This window comes from Planococcus citri, chromosome 1 (genome assembly GCF_950023065.1).
Source record: "Planococcus citri chromosome 1, ihPlaCitr1.1, whole genome shotgun sequence".
NCBI lineage: Eukaryota > Metazoa > Arthropoda > Insecta > Hemiptera > Pseudococcidae > Planococcus > Planococcus citri.
Window position 1 is genome coordinate 48,328,466 of NC_088677.1, and position 23,312 is coordinate 48,351,777.

The 23,312-nt window shown below is 34.4% G+C and overlaps 6 protein-coding genes across 11 annotated transcripts; 3 read left to right on the forward strand and 3 right to left on the reverse strand.

The window, feature by feature from the left end:
* Positions 1-1,138: 1,138 nt before the first annotated feature.
* Positions 1,139-4,947, forward strand: LOC135832439 (coiled-coil domain-containing protein 6). 2 transcript variants are annotated; one of them, XM_065345692.1, is made up of 9 exons: positions 1,144-1,594; positions 1,687-1,836; positions 1,914-2,146; positions 2,218-2,378; positions 2,451-2,586; positions 2,659-2,795; positions 3,714-3,886; positions 3,969-4,195; positions 4,710-4,947. In XM_065345692.1, exons 1-8 carry the CDS (start codon positions 1,373-1,375, stop codon positions 4,146-4,148), a joined length of 1,392 nt encoding a protein of 463 aa, XP_065201764.1. In that variant the 5' UTR covers positions 1,144-1,372; the 3' UTR covers positions 4,149-4,195; positions 4,710-4,947. The 2 variants fall into 2 exon arrangements, with proteins under 2 accessions (XP_065201765.1, XP_065201764.1); XM_065345693.1 differs by lacking the exons at positions 3,714-3,886; positions 3,969-4,195; positions 4,710-4,947 and adding an exon at positions 2,949-3,229 and having other exon boundaries at positions 1,139-1,594.
* Positions 4,948-5,495: 548 nt separating this feature from the next.
* On the reverse strand, positions 5,496-9,140 carry LOC135832436 (cytochrome P450 4C1-like). Of its 3 annotated transcripts, none has more exons than XM_065345686.1 (13): positions 8,953-9,134; positions 8,604-8,805; positions 8,375-8,481; positions 8,179-8,272; positions 7,896-8,081; positions 7,744-7,813; positions 7,508-7,631; positions 7,072-7,144; positions 6,606-6,706; positions 6,438-6,506; positions 6,181-6,349; positions 5,891-6,070; positions 5,496-5,768 (listed from the first exon to the last, which is right to left on the reverse strand). In XM_065345686.1, exons 2-13 carry the CDS (start codon positions 8,803-8,805, stop codon positions 5,590-5,592), a joined length of 1,554 nt encoding a protein of 517 aa, XP_065201758.1. In that variant the 5' UTR covers positions 8,953-9,134; the 3' UTR covers positions 5,496-5,589. The 3 variants fall into 3 exon arrangements, with proteins under 3 accessions (XP_065201758.1, XP_065201759.1, XP_065201760.1); XM_065345687.1 differs by having other exon boundaries at positions 5,695-5,830; positions 8,953-9,140; XM_065345688.1 differs by lacking the exon at positions 5,496-5,768 and having other exon boundaries at positions 5,933-6,070; positions 6,160-6,349; positions 8,953-9,140.
* A 2,334-nt stretch (positions 9,141-11,474) lies between these two features.
* Positions 11,475-15,299, forward strand: GstS1 (Glutathione S transferase S1). 3 transcript variants are annotated; one of them, XM_065345701.1, is made up of 5 exons: positions 11,475-11,646; positions 14,080-14,184; positions 14,336-14,472; positions 14,576-14,743; positions 14,839-15,299. In XM_065345701.1, exons 2-5 carry the CDS (start codon positions 14,084-14,086, stop codon positions 15,135-15,137), a joined length of 705 nt encoding a protein of 234 aa, XP_065201773.1. In that variant the 5' UTR covers positions 11,475-11,646; positions 14,080-14,083; the 3' UTR covers positions 15,138-15,299. The 3 variants fall into 3 exon arrangements, with proteins under 3 accessions (XP_065201773.1, XP_065201772.1, XP_065201774.1); XM_065345700.1 differs by lacking the exon at positions 11,475-11,646 and adding an exon at positions 11,943-12,019; XM_065345702.1 differs by lacking the exons at positions 11,475-11,646; positions 14,080-14,184 and adding an exon at positions 11,943-12,019.
* Positions 15,012-19,769, reverse strand: ClC-b (chloride channel protein 7). Its single transcript, XM_065345681.1, has 17 exons — positions 19,574-19,769; positions 19,377-19,469; positions 19,114-19,312; positions 18,943-19,052; positions 18,718-18,861; positions 18,475-18,652; positions 18,255-18,386; positions 18,009-18,168; positions 17,777-17,915; positions 17,604-17,697; positions 17,362-17,531; positions 17,104-17,286; positions 16,820-17,029; positions 16,579-16,749; positions 16,424-16,507; positions 16,258-16,338; positions 15,012-15,951 (listed from the first exon to the last, which is right to left on the reverse strand). The coding sequence occupies exons 1-17, from the start codon at positions 19,619-19,621 to the stop codon at positions 15,850-15,852; spliced, it is 2,298 nt and encodes a 765-aa protein (XP_065201753.1). The 5' UTR covers positions 19,622-19,769; the 3' UTR covers positions 15,012-15,849.
* Positions 19,770-19,821: 52 nt separating this feature from the next.
* Positions 19,822-21,722, forward strand: TrpRS-m (Tryptophanyl-tRNA synthetase, mitochondrial). Its single transcript, XM_065345695.1, has 8 exons — positions 19,822-20,050; positions 20,124-20,224; positions 20,302-20,467; positions 20,543-20,637; positions 20,713-20,876; positions 20,949-21,070; positions 21,144-21,414; positions 21,488-21,722. Exons 1-8 carry the CDS (start codon positions 19,969-19,971, stop codon positions 21,672-21,674), a joined length of 1,188 nt encoding a protein of 395 aa, XP_065201767.1. The 5' UTR covers positions 19,822-19,968; the 3' UTR covers positions 21,675-21,722.
* bonsai (28S ribosomal protein S15, mitochondrial) lies at positions 21,702-22,986 on the reverse strand. The gene is made up of 4 exons (XM_065345699.1): positions 22,621-22,986; positions 22,414-22,547; positions 22,151-22,343; positions 21,702-22,070 (listed from the first exon to the last, which is right to left on the reverse strand). Exons 1-4 carry the CDS (start codon positions 22,848-22,850, stop codon positions 21,767-21,769), a joined length of 861 nt encoding a protein of 286 aa, XP_065201771.1. The 5' UTR covers positions 22,851-22,986; the 3' UTR covers positions 21,702-21,766.
* Positions 22,987-23,312: the final 326 nt, after the last annotated feature.

Genomic DNA, 23,312 nt, shown 5'->3' on the forward strand with positions numbered 1-23,312 from the left:
TACTTCAGCTTCACAGTCACACGGGGAGTACCATTTTCGATTCTGCGGCGTTATCGGTTGTACTTACCATTAGTAGGGCTAGGATTTTTAAGCGCTATTAAAAGAGAAATGAAAACGTAAAAAAAAAACGCTATCAAATCCTACTGTTCCATAACAAAATGAAAGTCTTTTCAAGGCCAGTACCTATGATACCTCCCTCAAATATATGCACAACTTGAACCAAAATAAACTAAAAGAAGAAAATGAAAAAAAAAACTGAAAATTTTGTTTTTCAGTTTTCCACACATGCTTTTTTGAATTAATTTTTTTTTTCAAACATGTGCAAAAACCGAAAGTTGATAAATTTTTGGATATTCAACTGCAGTGCTGCATTGTTTACTTATTTTTTACAATTTTAATTTTTACCCACTGAAAAATTGATGGTGATTGACAGTTGACAAACATGATTTTTTTGAACAATTTCCCAGTTTCCAAATTCCAATCCCAAATAATAAAATCTTCAAATAGCTGATAATTATGAATACGACGATTGTCGTGTGTTTTCATTCAATCCCACCCCATCCTATCCATTGATTTTGATCCTATCCTATGTATCCTATCCTATCCTATCCTATCCCAGATCAGGACATCCGACATCAGCATCAGCATGCCATTTTTTTGGCAATGACCTGAGGACAGATGAAATGAATTACCTTTCGGCTTTCACTGGACTTGACCCATTGAGTAAAAAATCAATGACCTGACCCGTTGACCGATAAACATGATAATTTAAAAATGTAGATTGATACTTCGGCATGAGTGACATGATTGATTTCCTGCCCAAATTTCCATTTCCTATAGTTCCCATCCCATCTCGGCGTTAGGGTACTATAGTTCTCGCGAGTCGCGACCAAGACCCAAGAGGCCAAGACCGAAGCTTTGAGTATATACTCAAGTGTCAAGTCTCAATTTCTCAAAGGAGAAGGACCGAAGAGGCGAAGACCCAAGCCCCCAAGCGAAGCGAAGACCTTCCGACCGTCTCGTGGCTTTGGCCTTTGGCTTCGCCTTCGTCAGATTGCAACGACTACAGCGCTCCACTAGGATATGTCGGCGTAGTAGGCCAGTCCAAAATCGATAATCGTATCGCCATAAATCGGATTTTAAAATCGGCTTTACGGCTTTCTGTGAACTGTGTATCGTTCTGTTCATCGTTCTACATTCTACTTTGCAAAAGAATGAAAACCGAAAACGAGTGTTGAATAAGTTGTGTAATTTTGTGAAAATATCTTCGCCAACGTGAATTGTGAATTTAATTGTAATGCAAAGTATCTAAAGAAGTGCTAATTTGATTTTTCAGTGATCATTTCGATTGTGTGCGGAATAATCTCTAATTATGGCTGACAGAGATAGTGCTAGTGAGAGCGATTCATCCTCAATTGATGGTGGCCCAATAATGATGCCACCATCTCCTATTACTAGAGAGCAGTTACAGAAAAGAATAGACTCTTTGCAACAGCAAAATAGAGTATTGAAAGTAGAATTAGACACTTATAAGCTGAGAGTGAAAGCTCTTCAAGAAGAAAATCGTAGTTTAAGACAGGCTTCCGTGATCATAGTAAGTGTCCGATATTGTTCTACCATGAGGTATGTGAATTCCAGTCTCGTCTTAATTTATGTTTTCTAATTCGTCATGATACTATTCTTTAGCAAGCTAAAGCGGAACAGGAAGAAGAATTCATCAGTAATACGTTACTGAAGAAAATTCAAGCACTCAAGAAAGAAAAAGAAACTTTGGCTCACCATTATGAGCAAGAAGAAGAATGTTTAACTAATGATTTATCTCGTAAATTAATGCAGGTATTCGCTTTAGTTGAATCGATGTGCGTGAAACTTGAGAGGACAAATTCACTGTTTGTTTTTTGTTTATGTGACAGTTACGTCAAGAGAAGTGTAAATTAGAACAGACCCTGGAACAAGAACAGGAATGCTTGGTTAATAAATTGATGCGTAAAATAGAAAAATTAGAAGCTGAAACATCTGCGAAACAATCAAATCTCGAACAGTTGCGTAGAGAAAAAGTAGAGCTCGAAAATACGTTAGAACAAGAACAAGAAGCTTTAGTAAATCGTTTGTGGAAACGTATGGATAAATTAGAAGCTGAAAAACGGTACTAAAATCAAATTACAAAATATGAAACACCATAATTATACTAGATTGTAAGTTTGTTCATTTTTCCAGCTCGTTACAAATTAAATTAGATCAACCCGTTTCGGATCCAGCTTCCCCGAGAGAAATCAGTAATGGCGAAGATACAGCTTCTCACATAAGTTCCCATATTCAAGTATTAAGAAGTGAAGTTATGCGTTTACGTAATCAATTAGAAGTCGCTCAAAAAGAAAGTTCGTAATTCATAGGAATTTTAATGGTTTTCTTAAATAATCTTCTGATATTTACACTACTGTCCCACGTAGATTCGAAAAAATTGGAAAAATATGCTAAAGAAGAAAGACAAATCCGAGAAGAGAATGTACGCTTACAAAAGAAATTACAAATAGAAGTCGAAAGACGAGCTGCATTATGCAGGCATTTATCAGAATCCGAAAGCAGGTAATTTTAAGATTTTTCCTCGTCTTAAACTAGAACGAGCATATTCAAAACCCGATTGCTTTGAAATGTTAGTTTAGAGATGGATGATAGTCAAATAAGTGACGTAGTCAGTGGTACTAATTCAACTCCTCGACCAATGTCTGGGTCCAGTCCATCACCGCATTACGCAGCTCCATCACCATCAGCTTCACGTCCCCTTAGTCCTGGAGGTAAGAATATTCATGTTTAATTAGCAATTTTGTTAGCATACTTTGAACGTTTACAGTCCTCCCTCTTCAAATTCGAATTTCCATCCCGTAAGTTTTGTTTAATTTCGAATTTATGAACACGTTTCGTAATATGTTTTGCGTATGCGAGATTAGATTGCTCAAAGAAATCAGCAGAAGACTCTGTACTAGATGACACTAATCGAGTTATAAATTTAAAGCGAAAAAGAGGTAGCTCTACCAGCGAATTACTTCAGTAATTTCGAACGTCGGTCTTTACTATTCGAACGATAATACGGTCCAAGTTGAAACATTCGTTGAATTATTTTATTTTTATTAATTTTATTGTTCCATATTTCTTAACTTTAAGCATTGTGACGGTTCCTTTTTCATTATCGTTTACTTTTTGAAGTAATTAAATTTTCTTGTTCATATAATGTTTTATTGTTTTGTTTGCTGATTTTTCAGTATGCCCATTTCAGTCTTTGAACAATGAATAAATTTTATGGCAGAATGTCTCAAAATTTATCAAATTGCTAAAGTCGTGGAACTTTTGAAAATTTTTGGGTTTTTAGAAATCATCAGAATTGATGTACTTACGGCTAATTTTCTACCGAGACGTGAAAGTGATATTGGAACAGTTGAGTTGAAAGTTATTTAAAAACTTGAATTTGTAAAATCCGAAAAAAAAAAGTGCGATCAATTGTTAATTTATATAATTGTTCTTTTCTTCTGAAGAGTTGTCTCAACTTCGTAATTTTCCAACGATTAATGGGGTAGTGAATGTTTGAATGTTGATCATTTTTCATCCAAGTCTTGGAATCCCGGCACTTATCGTTGCGTAACGATTACAAAGGAATTAACATTTTAAAATCTGTACCACCGAGTATAACTTAGTCATGCCTTTTATTGTTTCATTAGGCATGAGCAGTGGATCGTTATCCAGAGATGGTGGTTATTTTAGTTCGTGTTCTGGTAGTGGTGGTGGTGTTATTGGTGGACGTTGCTGCGCTTGTGGTCAACTCACTCCATCAGCTCAAGTATCCGCATTCCATTCGACAACCAATCCAACTCATTCTGCATTCGCTTCAAATGTAAGGAATTTGGGTAATCTGTGTCTGTGCCCTAATCTGACTTATCCTTTTTGTTTGTATTTTCCAATTTTGTTTTTCTCAGATACAATTCGGTAAAGCGTTACAAAAACAAGGTGATAAATTTATCAAACCGTTAAGTCCGATGCCTTCGACAGGAGGTGGCGGATTACCACCAGTCGCCCAAGTACCATCACCTAATCCTCCGGTAGAACAGACATCTCCGTCGAGTCCAGCAACGCCCCTGGATTCAGCAAAATGTTAATTCGCACATATTTACCATCATCGAATTTAAAATTCATATTGCCAAAAGTAATTATAATTTATACGATAGTCAATAAGCATTTTTATATACCTTCTAAGCTCTACTTTCTAGTTTTCACTATCGCTTTACGTCAATTATTCTATTTTATTTTTGTACTTTTTTCTCTTTTGTTGCGCTTTTTCTTCATTTGGTTTCCCTTCTTTATCAAAGTAGAGTGCACTTCGGTTATAATTCGGTCAATTTGTCCATAGATCGTGATGTTTATTCCTTGTAATTCACCGTTGAATTGAAATATTACGAAAAAATTTTACTGCCTTATGTTTCCTCGTGAATTGCTATATATGTACATCCTTCTAAAAAGTTCTCCTAATTGCTTTTTGTGGGCTGTGAGTAGTTGAAAAGTTCTATTCAGGTTTATATAGTAATATTACGACTTTGCGAAAATGTAAAAGATATTGTAATAAATACTGTGATAATCAAGTATTATGTGTGTTTTATTGCATGCGTGTTTTTTTATTCGAGTTAATCATGTGTGGTAACTCTTGAATAATTTTGTTTCAGTTCGTGAAAAGTTACCATTCGATGAGTGAGGTCGACATATGTGTTTCTTCTGTAGCTGTTTTTTCTTCGGCATCTTCGAGTATGTACAAATACAGATGCGGTCAGGTTTGGAAAAAACTCAGTTCGAATAGTTTTAAGTTGTGCTCGTGAAAGAGTGGATTTTTCGAGAGCAGATGAAGGAGCGCTGTGGTTGGAATTTCGTTTTAATAAACGTGTGTTCATTCTTACGTAAAATTTTTCTCTACTATTTTGATTGTAAAATGATTGAAAAGTTTAAGTTTTGCCTAATCTCGTGATTGGTTGCTTATTGTATCTCGTGATACATCAAGGTTACCAGAGAAAATGTCATAAAGTTGGAAAATCCCGCGCGAAAAGTTCATTCAACTGCAAAATAAAAATTACCTTATAACTGGTCTGTCTTCATTTTCATTCGTTTATTCATTTATTTGCAGACGCGTTGATTTATTAGAACACAATTCGTTTTAAATCATTTGATATCTAACCTTTTTGTCCGTGTTCAGCTTGAATGTATGGAATGTTGAAAAAGTTTGTAGTAAAATTTTTTAAAAAACGGATGCATCTCGAATTCTAACCCAGCGCAAAATCTCTTCGCGCTTGTTTAAAAAAATGTATCGTCATTGAATTTGAATTATATAAGGTGCATGTTTACAATATGTAAATGTTGAATTATACATACGTACTTAGTTGAACAATGTTTTTTATTCGTATTATAAACAACATTTGTGTTGATCATGTTTGCATTTCTGAACGAATTGGAGAAAAAAAGATGATAGATAGGTATTTACTCGTATTATTACCTACATGGTATGTACATAGGTCTAGGTACATAGATACATACAATATAGTGAATTCGGTTTATTTACAAATAAGTTGGCTTTCTGATTCGCGATTCAATATTCAATTTATATCCATTGACTGAAGTCATTGCGAAGCCGTTATCCATATGAATATCTTCCATTTTCATTTTCGTGCTGAATCTGAAGTTTCTCAGTAATGTGCTCAGTGTTAATTTCATTTCGAGCATCGCGAAATGGGTTCCTAGAGAACAAGTATCTGTGTCGTGAGATCGGTTTTTCTGATATGATGATAGGTACCTGTACCTACTAGCTTTATCAAAATGAGTGTCGTAAATATTGTAATGAAATTTCGTTGAAACGAACCTACGCAATTTCGGAGACCAGCGCTGAATGCCAAAAATGCCAATTTATGACGTTTTTCTACAGCTTCAGGACTGAAATTTTCCGGATTAAATTTCCAAGGTTCTGGATAGTAATTTGGATTGAAGTGTACTGCGGCGACTGATATAATTATAATAGTGCCGGTTGGGATCACTCGATCTCCTACATTCACAAAATTCAATGAGTATTAAAAATGAACTGTTTGGTTGTTGGTTGATATTTCGACGGATTAGTTCTTAATCTGCAATTACATATTTATTTTCCTTCCGTACTTAATTTTGTATCTTCTTCTGCTTCCCGGAACATTAATGGAACTATAGGGAATCTTCGAAGGGTTTCCTTTAATACTTGATCGAGATATGGTAATCGAGACATGTCATTCTCATCCGCCAATCTGTCACTGTCGCCAAAAACCTCGTACAGTTCATCGTATAATCTATCCTGTATGTAGAGAAAGAATTAATTTTGACAGAAAAATTTTCGCAGGAAACGTGTTCGACAAAGCCGAAAAAGATATAATCTTATCAACCTGTATATCTTGATGAATAGCGACTGCGAGTAGGAAAAAAGAATTCATAATTGACGCGGTATCTGTTCCCTGTAGAAAATAATTCCTCATTTAGGTAAGTATGTACCTATCTACCTATTTTCAAAGCGTGAAAATAAATATATGTAACTCGCTATGTATGCAACTTACGCCTGTTAGTATATCTAGGAGTTCGTCGATCATTATTTTTTCGTTTTTTTCTGATTCTGCTAATTCGTAAGATAGCGTCAGGAATGTCTTTGGTGGAATATCTGAAAAGTACTTACATAAGTACACGTCGATTTGAAAACGACCCGCTTGTTGAATTGAGGAGCTCATTGCAAAAATAGCCCTTGTCAGTTTAAAAAAAAAAAATTGGGGAGGTGCTTTTTTCCACTGCATTTGTATGGATGCATCAGTATTATAGCCCTCCAAAAGTTTTCCTGACAGTAACAGGAACTACTCAAAATCATAAAAAAAATCAGTTTGAACACAGTATACCAATTCATCAGGTGGTTTCTTCTCTTGCTTGTTTTTTATTTTCATTTTTGCCAAGGGCTATTTTTGCAATGAACTACTCAATGGCTGGGAGTGTCGAAAAGGTAAGACAGTTGTACTTTCTTTCCATTTTTATTACCTTCTACGTTGTCAGTTTTATTTTTGTGAGCTTCTATTTGATGTTTAATTTCTTCCTTTTTGTCCCTTATTAACTGAAATTGATTAAAAATACTTTAAGAGTGAGTTTTGTGAATTGTTATGGAGTATAGGTAAGCTACCTACTACATATATTCGATCAGAAAATGTAATTTAGGGGGTGTTGAAAAGTATAGATAGGCCTACATATAATTGGAGGAAATTTTTTTTTTTCGAAAATTATACTTTTTTTAATAAAATAATATGAATATCAGGAATATTTATATTAATTGCTTTTTTAGGATATTCATAATAGTAATTACTAACTTTATTTCAACTATTCCTAATTTAGGAAAAATTTGATTAAATTGAATTTGAGGAAATTGCGAGTGATAGCCGAGAGGGATGAGTGTATTTATCTATAGTTCTTATTTACCCACCTTTTGTAAAAACTCTACTACTTCTCTTCGAAATGCTTGAGATTGTTTTTTGTAGAATAGATTATCTATTAATTTATACTGTAACCAAGGTAGACAAATTTTTCTAAAACAAATTAGCGTTGCTCTGAAAACGAGAATAAATAGGTACCCAATTAGAATTGATACATATAATAAGTATATTCTTCTTCATCGATTCGATTCGATGGTGATCGATGTATTTCAAGATTCAATCTCACTTTGTTATAGCAACGTGATATTGTAAAGCTAATTTATCGTCCCAATTCAGATCTACGTTCATTGCTGTTTCTGAAAAAACAATACAAACACACATGCTAAACTAGGCATTGTGTAAGACAGCAAATTATTCAATTTTGCAACTTGTACGTACTGAGAATAATGTCAAACGATAGATAAGGTAAATAATCCCAAGCATCGAACTCCGGGCCATCTACCAAATGTTTCATCTTATTGACCACGTTATTAATCTTATCATTCATCGCTGATGTATAATTATGTAAAGCACTGTGATTGAATAATGGTTGGAATAATTTTCTGTTTTTCCTCCATTGTGGTACTATGAAGGTGTATGAGTAAATATTTGAATATTTTGATCAATAAGTTTACTAAACAATCGTTTGTAAGTTTGTTGTTTCCTGTTTTTCGATACCCACTTGAGTAAGTTGTGAATAATCCATCGCCGAAAAAATCTTCAAAAGGTTTGAAAATTTTTGGTTTTCCCAACATTTTTGAATTCATGAAAACATTCTGAAAATTAATTTGCACATAATAGTTATTTGGTTCTCATTATTATATCTGCCTGTTTGTTCAATTTTCACGATCTTTTAGATCGTGTTCTTAGATAAGTACCTCTAAATCGTCAATATTTGATAGTCCTACTGCTAAGTATTTGCCTATCCATAATCGGTACATGTCTCCGTATTTTTCACGGTATTCCAACATCAGTTTTAAAGTGTCTAAACCAAGAAAAAAGTATTTATTTTCAAGCATTTGAGCATGGGAAAGCATAATAGTTACGCTATAGTTACTGCTTTCATCGTGAGACGAAAAAATACTGCAAATCGAATACAGGTAGTACCTCCTTTCTGATAAAAATCCATGCTACTTCCAATAAGCGGAAACCCTCGTGGGCCTGGTAATGTTTTGGCGAATTCCACCATTCGAGGATCTCTTCGACATTTAGATTTGATATATTTAAACACATACATAGCTAATGTTATCATCAAATTAACCAGAAGTATTACAGGATCGATCATATTGAAAATGCTGAGCAGAGACATCTATAATTAATTAATTTTTATTAATTAATTAGGTACACGTTTTATAGCCACAGTTAATGTCAAGCGTCGGAGATTTTAATTAGTAAGTAAGTAAGTAAATAAGTATAGGTAAGTAAATGGTGAAGTAATGAAAAGATGAATCTGTACCTTTTTAAATTGTTTTCGTGATTGTGACTTGGAATAATGAAAAGTTCACTTTAGCTTTGATCTAGTGGAACGTTTGTTTCGTAATTTGTAAATAGGTAAATATAATTTTATGTTTACCGAAGACAGTTTTGCGGCGTTACCTCCCCCCCCCCCAAGTTCCACACTGATAACGAGTTTGTAATAGCTTGCAACACCGCACCGTTCTGTTGCTCCCCAACTACTAACACACGTCGTCTTGAAAATTCCCCTTTTTTTCTCTCTAAACTTTGATTCAAGTTGCATATGATTTTTCACTGTCTCTTCCTTTTACCAACAATACCAACATAAAAATTCGAAATCGCATTGTAATATTTCAGGGGAAAATGCAAAGAACAAAACTGTCTTGTAGAAGTTGTAGACCTCAAAATTTCCTATTAATTAACGCCAGAACGCCACCATAGGTACTTCATATTTTATTGAATTCATACTCCATTTCAAAATGATTTCACAAAACAATACCAAATGTTACCGGTTCATTGGGTGATTTTTTAATACACATACGAGTACACTACAGTTACCTATCTTCATTGCCCTCAGTGTATGTTTTTCTTTGTTTTCGTTGAAAATATTGTAGGTAGGTTGATGTTTCTGATGTCTGTTACCTTGTCGTTTCAATACCAACCACAATCGATTAGATAATTTTAGTTTTCCGAGAAAACCGACACGAAGTTTTGGTTGACCCTTTTAATTTGGCTCGAAAATATAGGTTATACCCCTCCAAGGCTGATTTGATTTAAACCTATGCTTACATCGCTGAGGAACCGGGCCCAGAGGTTTCCTTAGTCATGGCATATGCTGTAGGAATACATTATAGTGACCAAAACTAGGTACCTAGTACCTACCTAATCTACTTCCAACAATGTGTGAATGGTCTGAGTGAGTTACTCACAACTCACAGATTTGCAAAATGTGAACTGTATGCATCAGATGCACTCACATACTGCTAATTTTAGCATTATGATGGAGGTATACATAGGAAGGAAAAATTGTTGTTATAGTCATTATACTGACATATGTACTTAATTAATCGAAAAAATTAAGGTATAAGTACTTGGTGATTTTTTCATCTGATTTATTGTTAAATGGAGACTGGGATGGGCGAGTCATTTTTGCGCAAATGATCATTCATATTCCCCCATTCTGTTGTAGGTGTAGGTAGCTAGGTACCATAAATGAGCGAACATCAAAGCCAATTGTATAGCTAAATATAAAGTACATGATTGCGTCAGTTAGTGCAATTACCTCAGTATTGTGTACCTAACACTTATATCTTGTATTTGCTTGATGATACGAGTTATTACAACTTAATAACCTGCACGCAAGTAGGTACTAGGTATATCATACGAGTAGTTACGTCCTGGTCCGACATTACTGACGATTTGATTACAAACACAGCCTTTGTCAGATGTGACTTCTAATAAAATTTGTGAAGGTGCTATTCTCCATTGCATGCAATATGAATTGTATGGATGCATTGGTTTGTAATGTATGTGTAGCCAAATGTTTTTCTGAGAGTAACAGGAACAGGAACTACTCAAGTTGATAGAAAAATCACTTTGAACGGGGTACACACCGATTCAACAGAACCTTACGATGTTTTTTTTGTCTTATTTGTTTTTTATTTTCATTATTGACATTTGAAGAGGGCTATTTTTGTAATCAAGTCGTCATCTAATCAAGTGTGTACCTACGGTATAACTGACAGTGAGAAATGCTATAGAGTTCAAATGCTGTAATGTAGTACCTACTCTCTAAATTTGAAACAGTCAATTTCACTGCTTAGCAGTCACGACATTTTGCCTTTTTAAAGCAGTAGTTTTTTTTTACTGCAAAACAGTGAAAAATTACTGAATTGGTCAGTCAAAATGATTTTTTACTGACCAATTCAGTAATTTTTCACTGTTTTGCAGTAAAAAAAAACTACTGCTTTAAAAAGGCAAAATGTCGTGACTGCTAAGCAGTGAAATTGACTGTTTCAAATTTAGAGAGTATGCAGAAAATATGAAAAGTAGGCATACGAATTACGAACTTGAGAGCTAAAGGACGGGAAAGAATAATATTATACTTATAATCATACTTACTTACTAAACTAAACCTAGATTAGGTGTACAAATTAAATTTCAATATACGAATGAGAGGGGAGAAAGGAGACCATGATACATAATCGTTTAATTAAAACCACCAATTGGCAATTACGTTACCCTGAGCCTGAATTAAATTTCAAAAATGAAAATACTTACCTAGGTACCTATCATTAAAAAAAGAGTGAAACATTCAACTTTGACGGAATGGGTAGGTAATAACCTATACATTTATCCCCGGTTTTTTTTTCGAAGATGAGGACTGAATTTCAATTTTCTTAGGCAACTCGCATTATAGTAGGCAAGGCAGGAGGCAAGCGAGTTTTTCAGAGTTCGAGCCATCGAATACACTCGAGTGTTAACGAACGTGACCGATATCTACCCTTTTCGTAGGCAATGATAGACGCTTACGTGATACGTGCCGATTGGAGATATTCACCGGCCGGAACAGCGGAGCTTTCGTGTGGGTTATAGAGCTTAGTATTTGCTTATCACTATTAGTCGGTGTTTTTCAAGATAATTGTGTAGACGGTGAAATTGGTGTAATAATTTGAATAAAAAATCATTATTTCAGGTAAGTTTATGTGCAATTTTCTTTTTCATTTTGTGCTGTTAAGATGGCTTAGGTATCTTAAGGAGGAAACGCGTGCAATAGAACTTTACTTTCCTGAAATTATATTACTCGTATTAACATTTATTTTTACTCAACATTCTTGAATATCTAAATAACTCCAGATATTGTCTTTCTAGTTTACTGCATAAAACATGGCTAATCATGATATGTAGATGTAGGTAATGTACATAATATTTGATAATGATATAGGTATTCTTATCGTTTCGAAAATTCGTAGGTAATGATTATCAACTGTTCTCAAAAATAAACAGATGAACAGAAACATTCCGAACCAACAACTCTGGTTGTTTCCAGTTTATGTTAGTATTTTAGAGTAGGTAAACCATAAATTTTAAATGTGATAGTTACTTAACCAGGCTTCAAAGTTGATGTCCAGCAAATACCGGAAAAAATACGATATCTGAATGAGTACAGACAAAGCGAAAATAGGCTACAACTCTTTCAAAACGATCACGCGTCGGCGTCTTGAAAGCCTCCTATCATACTAAAGGTTCAGTGATTTTTGTGAAATTTGAAAGCAGTAAATCCTGAAAATTTGTGTGACTAAGCTCTCTAGGTATGCTTTGACAATAATAGGCTAATGAATTCAGGTATACCTATACTGACATATTTTGCTTTTCCTATTCAAATCATATGAACTAAAATGATCAAATTGGATCTAGCTAATGTGTGTGTATTGTGTACCGTCCATATGTAGGTGAAATGACCATCTACATAAATATCTATGTACCTGTACATATTAAATTTTTCAAGTCATGTCTTGTTCAATAATGCACATTATTCAAAATTATGTTTCAAGTTTCACATTTCGTATGATTATGATCCTCAACGAAGTGATGTTCCTCATTTTAACCTATACCTACACCTACATACTTAACTTACACACGTTTGTCTATCACTGGGTGCAATCTTGCATAACATTGCATTGTATGTACATAGATAGGTAGATGTACCTATTATCTCATTATCCATTATTATGTGATACTACATTCATGTTTACTAAATGTATAAAATGGTTTCAAGTTGAACCTTGCGCTGGTTCGTGAGACTCTTCATTCCCGATCTGGCGTTGTACAGGGTGTCCGGGGAGTGGTGGTACAAACTTCAGATTTGGATATAAAAAACATAAGACAAACAAGTTGCCTGTTTTGAAAATTTAAGGGGCGAAAAACGTTTTTAATTTTCAAGTGCCCTCGATACCCAGACCTACACATGATGAAAAATGGCAAAAACGTGTATCCACGTAGAGCCAAAATCCAATTTTGACCATGGGGGGGTCGGTATGGTACTTTGAAAAATGAACAAAATTATAGGTACCTTTTATGACTTTTTGTCTAACTTTGCAAATTGAAGGAGCTACAAATGATTTTCATTTCCAAAAAATCTTGATGAAAAAAATGAACGTGGAAATGAATACTTCGTCAAAAAATAAACAAATTTTGTTAAGATCAATTTTTTTCTTACTCTAAAATTTAGAAAATTTTTGCAGCTCAAAAATTGTAAATTTGATGAAATTTTTAGCAAATCGAAAATTGTTGAGCTTCAAACACTTTTTAAATTTTAGAAAAATTATCATAACAAAATTTGTTTATTTTTTGAGGTAGTATTCATTTCCGCATTCATTTTTCAATTTTCATCTAGTGTAGAAAATCATTTGTAGCCCCTTCAATTTGCAAGTTGAGCAAAAAGTCATGATAAGTAATTTTGTTCATTTGTCAAAGTACCACCGGTCCCCATGGTTAAAATTGGATTTTGGCTCTTGGATTTTGAAAACGTATTTTGCACCTTCAAAACCTTTTTTCTCAGTCGTATCCGGCTATCCAAATCTGAAGTTTGTCCCAACACTCCCCGGACACGAGCTAGGTATACATACGAGTAACTTGAGATAAGACCTGCTCAATTGGCAAATTTTGTAAGCTCCGTTGGGTTTCATTTTTGAGGCTGGTTGTTGAAAATTATTTAAAAACTGAATATCTCAATTGATATGGAATTGTTCCTAAAATAGCTGGTAAAACTAACGCTACCTATCAGCTATCTATTACGTTAAATTGGTAGTTAGGCACCAGGGAGTATAAACAAAAATTGATCGTTAAAACTTTTTATTTTGTTCTGATTTTGAGTATTTTAATGCACCTAAAGCTCGCTAGGTACATACCTAGTTCAATAACGAACGGTAGGTAATTTTCATGAAATATTTTCTAGTAGGTATTTAATATAGGTATACCTTGCAAGATTACGCAACATTAGACATGCTTGAGCTTAATCATATGGAGTAATTTTACAACAGCTTATCTAAATTTTAACTTCCTGTAATACTCGATGCTTATATTACTTAATCATTGATTAAACGATAAAACGTTTTTTTTTTCGCAGAGGAATGCTCACCAATAAATTGACCCATTTCCCCGTTAAGACCCTTGCAAATGTATTATATTGGTTCCAACTTTACCTTCTGTGTTTGCGTGCCGTTTCAGCAACGTAATATAGAAATGATTTCAAGATTAGATATAGCTTCTTGAATTCGTCTTATAGATTTAATTAACTTCATTGCGTAATCAAATATGGAAATTAATAATTTGTTTTAGATTTCATAATAACTAATGTGTCCTTTTTGAATTCAATTTTACAGAAATATGACTACCTACAAGTTAACATATTTCCCAGTGAAAGCTCTTGGAGAGCCTATTCGATTCTTATTGAGTTACGGAGGCGTCGACTTTATTGACGATCGATTTGACCGAAATGATTGGCCAAAAATCAAAAAAGGTAAATTCAATGGGCATTCCTATTCCTAATAAGGATATCCAGGATGATGGTAATTTTTCAAGTAATATGTACTTATTCCGCTCAAATCGTTATTGTATTTTAGAAACGCCATTTGGTCAAGTCCCTGTACTGGAAGTAAATGGCAAGAAAGTCTGTCAATCAACTGCCATCAGCCGTTATTTAGCTAAACAATTTGGTCTCGTTGGAAAAGATGACTGGGAAAATCTTGAAATCGATTCTACCGTTGATACAATTCACGATGTCCGTGCGAGTGAGTTTTTGAATTTTTCTGACGTTGCATACTCGTGTACAGTTATTCGAATAGGTAGGTACCTATATTTTGCAATTTTGTTCTATGTATTACAGAAATCGCCGCTCATCATTACGAAGACAATGCTGAGACTAAAGCTAAAAAGCTAGAAGCTGCTAAGGAACTTGTGCCATTCTACATTGAACGTTTGGACGAGCAGGTGAAGAAAAACGGCGGATATTTTGTCGGTGGCAAGTTGACTTGGGCTGATATATTTTTCGTTGCGCTCCTCGATTATCTTAATGATATGTCTGGATATGATATTATCGAAAAAGCCGAAAATCTTAAAGCTTTAAAAGATAAAGTACTAGCCGTGCCTAAAATTAAAGCCTGGGTTGATAAACGTCCGGCATGAGATGAGAAATTCTAGAATAGAAAGACTTGTTTCGTGATATATACTTTTTTTCAACACCGTTTTGGTACATATTATAATGTAAGGCTATTATTTTTCAATTAAAAATTAAGTCACTTCTCTTTTGTACGAGTTAATAAAATATATAATTTATTTTATGAGATATTTTCAGCTGTCCGTCCAATTAAATAACAAGTACCAATAAACTCAAAAACTTCTTCGAGTGAAAGTCGAATGACGATAAGTGATTAAGTACTTTAGATTTGATGAAAATCACTCACATTACCTATCCACTTGCTTTTCTAATGCAATTTTTCAGATTTTCGCATAAGAAGTATTCATCTAGTCAGCTGTAATTAACGGAATTCACATTTCTCAATTCCATCCAATAAAGAATACCTAAGTGAAAGTAAAGCGTTTTTTAAACATAATCTCACGATTTATTAATCCAACGTATGCACTAACATGAAAGACTCCAAAAAATTTGGTATACAAACAATTAAAACAAAATACTCTCTCAGAAATATAAAAAATATATAAAATTATCGATCTAACACAAAATGAGGAAAAGTCAACGAATATTATATGGTAGGTACTTAGATGAGTAATAAAAAACTATAAAATAGTCACAAAAAAAAAGTATCAAGACCAGTATTCGGTAAATTATCATAAATCACAATATGGCTTCTGTCTACCTTATAATCGAGATAAAAAATTAAAGATTAGAAGATATCTTCATCTCTTCGACAGAAATTTTGCCTAAATGTCTATGGACCCTGTAACGAGCTAAATCGATCCTAGATATAATTCCTACGACCTGAAAAAAATAAAATAAACGTTGACTATGTATACACGGACTGCTAACGATAATGAAAATTCAGCGGACTTCATTATAAGGAACTGATCGGGGATACATCCAGTGGCACATGCGCAGTAAACGCTCAATTGGGCACTTACATACGTGGACTGCTAGCGTAACGTAAAGAAAAGGACATATTCGCCTCGGCCCTGGTTAACTTAACGTTACGCTAGCAGTCCACGTATGTAAGTATAGTGAAAGAAAATTCATCCATTATTACCTTTTTTTAAAAATGACATTTTAAAACATAGAAATATTACTTACTTCATTGATATCATTTATCACAATTACATGACGTAAGCCCAAGGCACGAAACAAACGGAAAACTCTTGGTAATGACGTCATCTGAAATTAAAACGTTTGGGAATGTTCACACTTATTTTTTCAAAACATCTACGAACAGTTTCCAAATAAAGTTATTCAAACTTACATGCTGAACGACATATGGAGATGGGTTCATGAAAGGGCTCAAGTCGATCGTATAGTTACGCTCCTCATCGGTGATATGCACATCCTAAACAAAAAATTCATCATTCAAAGTTTTACGTCAATGCATTGGAAATTTGCGAGATTTGCAGTCCTTACATCAATGCTAGGGTATCGAGGATATTGTTTGCGAAATATGTCAACGGACAATTCATTAAAATCCCAAGACACTTCGTTAAAAACTTTGTTTTTCAGAATAATTATGAGCTGATGTCTTAATATTAATCCTCGAAGACGTCCGTTGGATCTTGGTTCATTACTATCGTCGTCCTATTAATAAAAATGCTGTTTAGTTGATTTACATCACAATACGTTAAGAATATAGAAATCTGTTACCGACCATTCGTCTTTCATTCGGATCAACAACAACGAATCCGTGGTACGACTCCTTTTTCAAAGTATCCACAATATGGCCAACATTCTCCACCACTTTAAACGTAATTACTGGGTAACTCATGACTTCATTGGCGTATATATTAGCGGATAAGGGCGGAGGTTCCCACGGTAATAAAGGAATTCCATTCAGTTGAATGTGTATATCATATAAACCCTGAAAAAACCCCGCATATATGAATTATCAATGATCACAATACTGGTACAATAAAATGAAAATAAAATTTTTACTTCAGTGAAAAAGTCGCCGACCCATTTAGCAGTAAGCAATATCAACATGAGAGGTAACCCGAAAGTAATATTTCCAGTGGCTTCGATTAAAATAGCAGTTAAACTAATGGTCATCCGAACAACACCGCCAAGTTGAGCAGCTGCACCGGCTAAGGCGTATTTACCAACGTTACTGGTCCATTCCTGTAGACCAGATCAAATGTCAATGAATCCGATGCCCACGTTTAATAAAAAAAAAATGTAATATGTTTTCCAAACCTGTCCTGGGAAAACACTCTGTAACGTTACACCAATTAATCGTCCCCACGCAGCTCCAATCAATAAATTAGGAATAAATAAGCCAGCCGAAACGCTGATACCATAAGTCCAAATGGATAAACAGTAGTAAACAAGAGCGAAAACAACCATGGTAGATATATCGATCGATTCTGTTGAACATTCAATATTAGTAACAAATTTTTTAACGCTATTAGCTGAGGAAAGTATTTGCTAACGCTAACCTAAGCGATCATGGAAAAAAGATCGCACACTGGCTTCAGGAACTTGTAACCATAACGCAGCTGCCGTATTATATTGACCATCCGGACAAAACATCTATAAAAATGATTGAAAATCTAATACGTACCTACTACCGACATTACTTGTGAAAAAGAAAAAAGACGAGAAAACAAACCTGAACAGGGTACAAAGTAGGATCATCTCCAAGCGGTTTACAATCACCAGAAAAATATATCATAAGAATGGCAACTGTGGCGCTCATCGCAGCAACAACTAAAGCTTCCATAACCTTAAGATATTTCTTTTTCATATACCTATAAAAAGGTGACCAAAAAATGTCATTTTGATCGTCTACATTTTTTAAAAAACAGGCTCAAAGTAAGCTCTGAACTACTTTATTTCAATACCTCATACGGAATAAAGTAATTCTGTAATTAATGTAATTGTACAGTGCTCCGGCTAAGCCACCAACTGCGCCGATTCCGATAAAAATCACCAGTTCAAAAAGTTCGTAGGATAAATCCGTGAACTTTCCAAAATTCAGCAATCCAGGATACGATAAATGACCTGCAATTGACCGTATTTGAAAAATTCATTCGAGTAATGATTGGCGCATTTTATACTATTTTTTAAAATGATAAATGATGCATCACCTGGATAGCCATGGTAAGCGCTTAAAACAATATTCAAAGTGAACGTAGAAACCATGGAGGCGAAAAAAATCCTCCATGTTAAGCTCTGATTCCAAAAACTGGCACCTTCTTCCAAACTGAAGAGTACACCACCTATAAAACAAAATTTACCAATCAGTTTGATTTGACACTACGATACTAATAGTACTAATCCGGGTATTGTATACAAATATACGCTCACCAACAGGAGCTCCAAAAGCAGCAGCTACTCCAGCAGCTGCACCACCTGACACGAAATCGCGTTTTTCGCGATCATCTCGAAAATGTTTTAAAATACCGAAGTCTAATTTCAACGAGGTACTTTTCCCCTGTGATATTCCCGCAGCTACAACAGCTCCTGAGTGGATCATAGGACCTTCCTGTATGACATAACGTTTAATAAACTAATATTCAAAGAGATAAATTCAATATGATGATAATTTACTTTTCCTCCTGCTAATCCTCCGACGACAGCTGTAATAACACCAACAGATTTGACTAGTAAGGTTTTAACACGTACTATTCTTGGGATTTTAACACCATTTAGGTAACATTTCACTTGCGGTATTCCACTCCCAAGAGCCATCGGCTGAAACAAACAAAGTATCCAAATAAACGTCTTACTCCAATTTGATTCATATGATCAAGATCTAGTTCAGTACCAACTTACTTCAATATAAACAACCATTAGAGATCCGATAAGCACAGGAAAGACATTATATGCTATCCAAATTCCAAATGGAATATATAGTTTATTGTGTAAAACAGCGTCGTCTAAATCTGTGGAAAATATGACAATTGAAAATAATCACCTTCATTCGAAATAAACTTCGCAACTTACAAGTTTTTATCCTCGAGTATTTCACTTTCGCTATTTCTTCGATAGCTACATCGATGAATATTCCAACGAAAGCGGTAACAATTCCAATACATAGAAATATCACCCAACGACAAACATTTTTTTTCATAATAAAACTCAACCCTTTCAGGCGTTCTTCTCTGAGAAATATGTAATTTTCGCTGTTGTCATAGTCCAAGCTCTGAAATTTAGAATAGTTTATAGAAAATATTTCAAATCTAGCGTAAAACACTCGAAACACTTACTTCGTAATTAGCTGATAAAACATTCATAGAAGCTACATTCGTATCTTGTATGATTCTCCGACGACGAGATTCACTACGGAGAGATCTGCGCGACTGAAGCAATACATACATATGTAAATACGTGAAATGAGTAAATACTTAATAGATAGTAATAAAACTTTTATAATGTGAACACTCGTAATAATTGGTATACATACTGAATTTCGATCGGAATTTATAGATCCTTCAGTTCTCACTTCAGCCATTGATGTTGTTGAATATAACAGCTCAACTTAACACGAATTAGAATTACAAAAGCGAAATTGCATATTTATCGATACTTTCTGGTAGATGACTAATTTTCTGCGTTTCAACGAATGACTGAGAAATCACTTTTCGAAAGATTTGTCATCTTCATCTTCAATTTTACTGATAAAAACACTGATAACGCCTACTTTTTTTTCTTTTGTGTTTTGCTTTGCTCTTGAGAACGAATTTCATTGGTGAATAAATTGATAATCAGCCCGAATTAGCCAATTAGCAGCTTCTTTTTCAAATCAATTATCCATGTAGCGGCGAAGCGGCGAGAGGAAGAGGAAGATAAGAGAAAACAATGAGGAAAGGGACTTGGAACTTGGGAGTTCAGAATTCACATGAGACTTGGACTATCGCCGAAAAAGCTGTAATATTCTGTAGTCAGTATTTTCTTTCATTTGATATTTCTTGTAAAAATTTTTGGTATGAAGATCTGAGTTATTTTAAATGTAGTTATCGAGGCGTTTCACGGATCTATCACGAAAATGATAATTCGAAGATACGGTACTATCAATTTGCTGAAATTCAGAAAATACTCCAATGTTGCTACAGCGGTAAGATCCTAGAAAAGAAAGAATATATTGAGGCACGAAAGAAAAATCACCTTTTCAAACAGTATTATTGATTTCAGGAGACCACTTGGCCGGAAAGAATTTTGTCCGGTATTCAACCCACCGGTGTTCTTCACATAGGAAATTATTTTGGAGCTGTGAAAAATTGGGTTGAATTGCAGAATAAGAATTCCAATGTATTGTGTAGTATTGTAGATCTACATGCGTTAACTCTTCCTTATGCAAGTACTCGATTTAGTGTTTCAATTGTGCTATACTTCGCTCTCTTGATTTCAATCATACTTCAATATTTTCAGGAAGTTGAAAAACTGCCAAACAATATTTTACTAATGACAGCTAGCTTACTGGCTTGCGGTATTGATCCGAACAAAAGTATTTTGTTTTTGCAGTCACAAGTAAGAGATTTTTACGTTTAAATGCGTTATTCCGTTTTTTGAGTGCTTACTTAATTTTTTCTATTTCAATTTCAGGTTCCTGAACATACCCAACTGTGTTGGGTTCTCGGTTGTTTAACAACGTTACCCAAATTGGCCCAACTTCCGCAGTATAGAGAAAAATCGGAAAAATTGAAAGAAATTCCTTTGGGGTTATATTTATATCCAGTTTTACAAGCGGCGGATATTTTACTTTATAAGTAATTCATGAATTATGAAAGTGAAGGGAGTAATTAGTTTTACTCGTAGAATAACTTCTATCCGTTTTCTAGAGCCACCAAGGTGCCTGTCGGTGAAGACCAATTACAACATCTGCAGTTGTCAGGTTACCTTGCTCGAAAATTTAATAGAAAATTCGGCGAAACTTTTCCTGTACCAAAACCATTGATTTATGGTAAGCACTTGGAAAAGATCTGGCGTTGAATGAAATGGCAGAGAGAAAATTTTATGTAGGTATTTTGTTTTAGCAAACGCTGGTGCCAGAATTAAAAATTTAAGAGAACCGCTTAAAAAAATGTCAAAATCGCACATCAACGAGAAAAGTCGCATAGAAATTACTGATCCACCGGATTTGATTGTGGAAAAAATGAAGAAAGCAGTCACTGATAGTACATCACGAGTTACCTATGATCCAGAGAATAGGCCCGGAGTGTCTAATCTTATTGATATTCATTCGTTGTTGACTGGAACAAACCCGAATAGAATTTGCGAAGATGTTGAAAATTTGAATACTGGAGAGTAAGTTCATGCGCATAATCTCAATTTCATATTTATCGTCGAATAGAAAATATCATCGCCGTTATTGTTACAGGTATAAGTTAATCGTTGCTGAAGCTTTGGTTGAAATGCTTAAGCCAATTCAAAGTGAAATTATTTCCTTATTGAATGATAAACCATATCTAACATCTCTTTTAAGTGATGGAGCGCAGAAAGCTTGCAGTATTGCTACTGATACCTGGAAATTAGTCAGCAAACAAATTGGGGCTTCCGCCTCATAGAATAAATTGTGTTTTGAAACGAATAAATCTTAATTTTTTGATTTTTTATTTGAGAACATTTATTCATACATGTAGTAATAATTTAAAATTATTTAAATATCCTGCAGAATATTGTCTCCTTTCTGTATTTCTTGTGTACTCACAGATTTGATGTAATTGGACAGCTGATTTTTAGCACTTTCTATGTCTGACTCTGTGACGGTAGGTTCTGTTTCACACTCGAGTTCTTCTTTTCTTATCCATTCTAAAGTAGCGATTTTGTTTTTAAAGAATTCCAATTTCTGGCTTTCCAGAACGGCTTTATATTCGTCTAATTTTCGTTCTTTGAACTCTGTGCAGTAACGCTCGGTTAAGTAACGAATAGACTTTTTCCTTTCAACTTTATCTAACACTTCCCTAGAAATTGAAAAAGTGCATTTAAACAAGCATTGAAAATATTCATGTTGAACCTTGAAGTATAAACGAAATCAACTCACGGTTTAGGTTTATAGTAAAGATCTAATTTATCCAAAATCCATTCAAATTTCTTGTAGTCATATTCTCTCAGATATCTCAATTTTCGATTTCTTGATTCAATCACTTCTTTGAGAGCTATTTTAGGTTTTCTATCATGAGGGAATTTATGAAAATGTTCCATCAAGTTCCTAACCGTAGCGGTTTTAAAAGCAACTGAAAATCATAACACAACATTTATATTACCATGTAAAAATTGTCAATAAGATCAACATCACGCATTTACTTTGACATGCCAAAGACCTGTTGTCATATTTGTGGTCTTTCACTAAATCTACCATTTCTTGACGAGCTCTATTCATTGCGTACGCTCTACCAAGAAAATGAAAAGTGAACAAGCTCTTGACGTATTCATTGGCACTGAAAATGATGCGATTATTATTATCAAACGAAATTCTCGATTCGCAACTAAATCCACCTATTTAATACTTACGTTTCCAATTCCTTAGATCTCTCCGCGAGAGTAGGAGTCTTATTCATATCTACTTCAAGTTTCAGAACACCATCGCCGGTTTTCTTCGGATCATACCACGGAACTTTTGTCGGTCTTTTCCACTCTATTGGCAAATCTACTAGGGTTCTACTCTGAATGAAGGTTGAACGTTTCAGGGAAATTACTGTCGGATGGATAAGCACGATTTTGGAATTGAGAGGTAACATCATCTTCGGTTTGATTAAAGTAACACACTTTTAGTTTCAAGTTTTATTTCCAACGAAAAAACTACCAAGTTGAAAGTTTCATCATGGGATGCGTGATGCGTGATAATTCATAATCTTTCATAATTCGGACTTCCACGTTCCCCAGAGGGCGATACCGTCGCGCATTCTGATTGGCTGTTGATATTTCTGTGCTCTTGTTGTTTACATTTCAAAACGGGACTTTTTATCACAAACTTCGGCGATTTCATTCTCGTATTAATTTTCAACGATATTTCATTAATTTCGTACATTTCGTGGTGTTTTTTTTAGTGTTTTTGATTAATATATGACTTCTAGTATCGTTATATGTTGTGAATAATGAATATTACCTCGAGTTACAGTGTTTTAGTGAGCTTAGAAGGATGAAACAAAGTTGCACGATTAAATGAATTTAAAGTTCTTTGCAAGTGTTATTTTAATTCACCA